The 3482-nt window shown below is 35.7% G+C and overlaps 1 protein-coding gene across 1 annotated transcript; it reads left to right on the top strand.

Annotated features, from left to right (window-relative positions):
* Positions 1-2252: 2252 nt before the first annotated feature.
* On the top strand, positions 2253-3206 carry LOC110931939. The gene has a single exon (XM_022175309.1). The coding sequence runs from the start codon at positions 2253-2255 to the stop codon at positions 3204-3206; it is 954 nt and encodes a 317-aa protein (XP_022031001.1).
* The last annotated feature ends 276 nt before the right edge of the window (positions 3207-3482 follow it).

The following is a 3482-nucleotide window of genomic DNA, read 5'->3' as shown; positions in this document are numbered from 1 at the left end:
GTAATTTATCCTAATCAAATTATGTTTATAACAAGTCCACTTTTGTTATCTTATTATTAAATATATGGTTAATTACCCTGATGGTCTCTATGCTATGCCTATATTGCAAGTTTGGTGATTAAGTATAAAAAATTATATGTGTGGTCCCTATGGTTTGCATTTTGTAACAAATACGGTCCTTCGCGTAGACTGTCATTAAGCATTTATGTTGTGTCTCAGACCTACCAAACCCTTACCTACATCCATCTCTCTCTCTCTCAAACAAGCACCCACGTTCTCTTTCTCCCTCTTCTGTTTTTTTGGGTTTTTCCTATCCACGTATCCGGCAACACCGGTATCCCATGACCCCAAATCGCCCCCTTGAGATGAACTAGACTGTTTCCATTATATTTGGATAACATTCTTTACATATGTATGATGAACCGAACTGTATCCATTGAAAATTTAGTTAGACTACATTTCTATTTATACTTCAATAAAAACGGTTAGTTTCCAAATGTGAATGTAGGCCCAAATATCTCGATCTTGAATAATGATGATTTCTTGTAATGAATGCAATAACAAGTGCAGAATCCAATATATAGCACCAAACCAAGCATTAAACAGTCAATAAACACAATGATATACTCAATAAACATTCTTTTATTGATTTAACATAGTTTGGTTATAGATTACACACTCAAAGCTCCAAATACTCTGTCTCTGTCCACACCTTTTCCGAATGACAACTACTATGTATTCATAGTAAACAACAACAGCTTCAAATGACATCGTCAAGGTCCAAACGACAAGCAGTGTCGTCTGGACTCAAGACCAAGCGACATCCAATGCCGTTTGGTAATTACCGAACCACACACTTATTCCAAGCAACAACCTATTTTGTTTGGAAACACATATCCCGTTTGAACGACCATGAACAAGTCAAACCACAGGAGGATGTGGTTTGACTTTGGTTAACTTACACAAAGTCAAACAAAATACAAATTAAACATTTAAACCAAGATCGAAAGATATACATTATGAATAATCACTAGCTATATACAAAAAGTGTTGAAGCATGGGTGTAACCTACTAACACAATTAACATAATGAAACAAGTGGTTCACTTCAAATAAATTTCATACGGTGGTAGAATTAGTGAAGGGAAGGAGTTCCGTTGAACTTCCTACCGACTAAAATTTCTTGGATTACATTACTACTCACAACTCTGTCAAAAAATAAATTATATCGAGACATTGATAAAGATAGGCACGTTCCAACAACAAACTCGGAATTTTATAAAACAATGCATCTTAAACTAATAAAAAAAACCAAAATAAACTATAGGTCCCTAGAGGAGGATCCAGAACAACCTATACTTGTTGTTTAACACAAAACCAAGTGCGGAATCCTTGATAATGTGCAAATCAAGCCCAAGAACACAAAAACACACGAATATTTCACTGTTAAATGCTCAATAAATTCCAGCAGAGTTTTGTTACCAAGAAATACAAGAACACTCTATCAAACTCTCTGGGTGTGCTCTCTTAGTAGAACAGGGGAGAGGCTATCTGCTATTTATAACACATAGCAGAGAGCATTAGAACGAAACATGTCCCTATCTATCAAAACAAAGCGAAACATAAATATTACATCGAAATGTAGACCACTATTATCGAAACACGAAGAAATAAAATGAACATTATCGAAACAATAAATATATGTATCGAAATAGAACCATTTCTATTTAGATATGTCCCAAAACAACTTATTATCGAATAATATTCATCATATGCATCATCATCGAAACATTCTTTAAGTGTTTGAAATTAAAGTCAATCGAAACAGAAGGAAACAATGGCCAATCACATAGAAACATGATGTCATGGTGACATCATGATGATGTCATGATGACATCATCATCCTTCAAATGGATCGCTTGCGTCTCTTCGTGCTTCGTGCATTCTATTATATCACAAATTATTATTAGACAGTTTCCTACGACTTTACCAATTACAATATATAATTGCAGGGTAACCCCGTAGCCGGCATGTATTCATGTCAATCCAAAAAAGGTCACTTTCTTTTTCAACGATGAAAATAGACTAAGGATAAACCTTAAAAGTTTTGTAAGCATATATCTTGAAATTACCAACCCTTTGGTATTAATATACTTAGAATGAAAACCAGCTGAAAATGACATGATTAATTACCAAGCCAAAGTACACTATATAACTGACACTACAATGATAACATAACTAGAAACATAAAGAATGGAGAGCACAATCATCCCACAGCCCCAGTCTTCTTTAGGGTTCTTTGGAATAATCAGGGAGTCTTTCAAGACCACAAGCCGAAATGGGAAGATTCTTGTTACAATCCTGCTCTTTGTGTTTCTTTCATTCTCCCAGTTAGATTTTGCTCAGGAGTATATACTTGCACCTGTTATTAATGATGTTGTGTTGCAGTTAGCGAAACACCCGAACATGGTTCATGATCTCACTAATAGATTCGATCAAACTACTTATGTTGGTGCATTCAACGACCTTCGTGAGATTCTCCTTGTCAAACTCTTGAGCATGGCTGTCTCTTCACTTATCATGCTGTTTTTCTTGATTGCCACCGTTTCTTCTTCATCTGAAGCTTACACTGCCAAAGTATTAGGCCCAAAAGACATTTTCTTGAAAATTAAAAAGAGTTGGAAAAAACCAATAGTAACTAGCTTTTACATGATTTTGCTCACTTTGGGCATTGCCTTGTTTTACACACTTTCAATTGGTATAACCTCCATTTTGGTCGTTAATTCATGGGCAGTTTGGTTCATAGGGGCTATCACTCTTTCAATCCCAGCTTGCTACTTTTACGTCGCGACCCTTTGGTTGGTAAGTTTGATTGTTTCAGTTTTGGAAGATGGTTCTAATGGTCTTGAAGCAATTGGGAGGGCTTCAGAGCTAATGAAAGGCAAAAGGCTACAAGCATCATTGATGATGGTTCTTTTTGCTATTGCCTATGGTCTTATTGTTATGATGGCTAATTTCCTTACAATCTCTAATCGGAGCATGACCGCAGAGCTGGCTATAACTATTCCTTTCAGAAACGGATTCTATTCCTTGTTAAAACTCTTTATGTTTGTGGTGTATACCGTTTCCTATCATGAATGGAAAACAAGCCATGAGGAGAAGGAAGGGAAAGGATTTTACCTTCCGGTTGCTACTGGTGATGTTTAGTGCCATCACGGTTTCTGCCTTCGCCTATATAGTACTAAATAAAGGCTCTGATCAAATCTTTATGTATCAAATTGTTGTTAAAAGTATCATGATCTCTACAGATAAACATCTACTAATAAATGTACTCTGAAGTGACTTAATTTTACCAAAATAATCTACTCTTGTTAAATGGCTAGAGCCTTTATGTAGCCTCGAACAAATACAACCGGAAGCCAAAAATAATGAATCAGTGCAAGATAACAATCAGCATGCTAAATGCACTCACAAACGCATTAT

This window comes from Helianthus annuus, chromosome 3 (assembly GCF_002127325.2).
Source record: "Helianthus annuus cultivar XRQ/B chromosome 3, HanXRQr2.0-SUNRISE, whole genome shotgun sequence".
NCBI classification, from domain to species: domain Eukaryota; kingdom Viridiplantae; phylum Streptophyta; class Magnoliopsida; order Asterales; family Asteraceae; genus Helianthus; species Helianthus annuus.
Note: the sequence above shows the minus strand (reverse complement) of the source record. Positions and strands in the feature narration are given on the sequence as shown.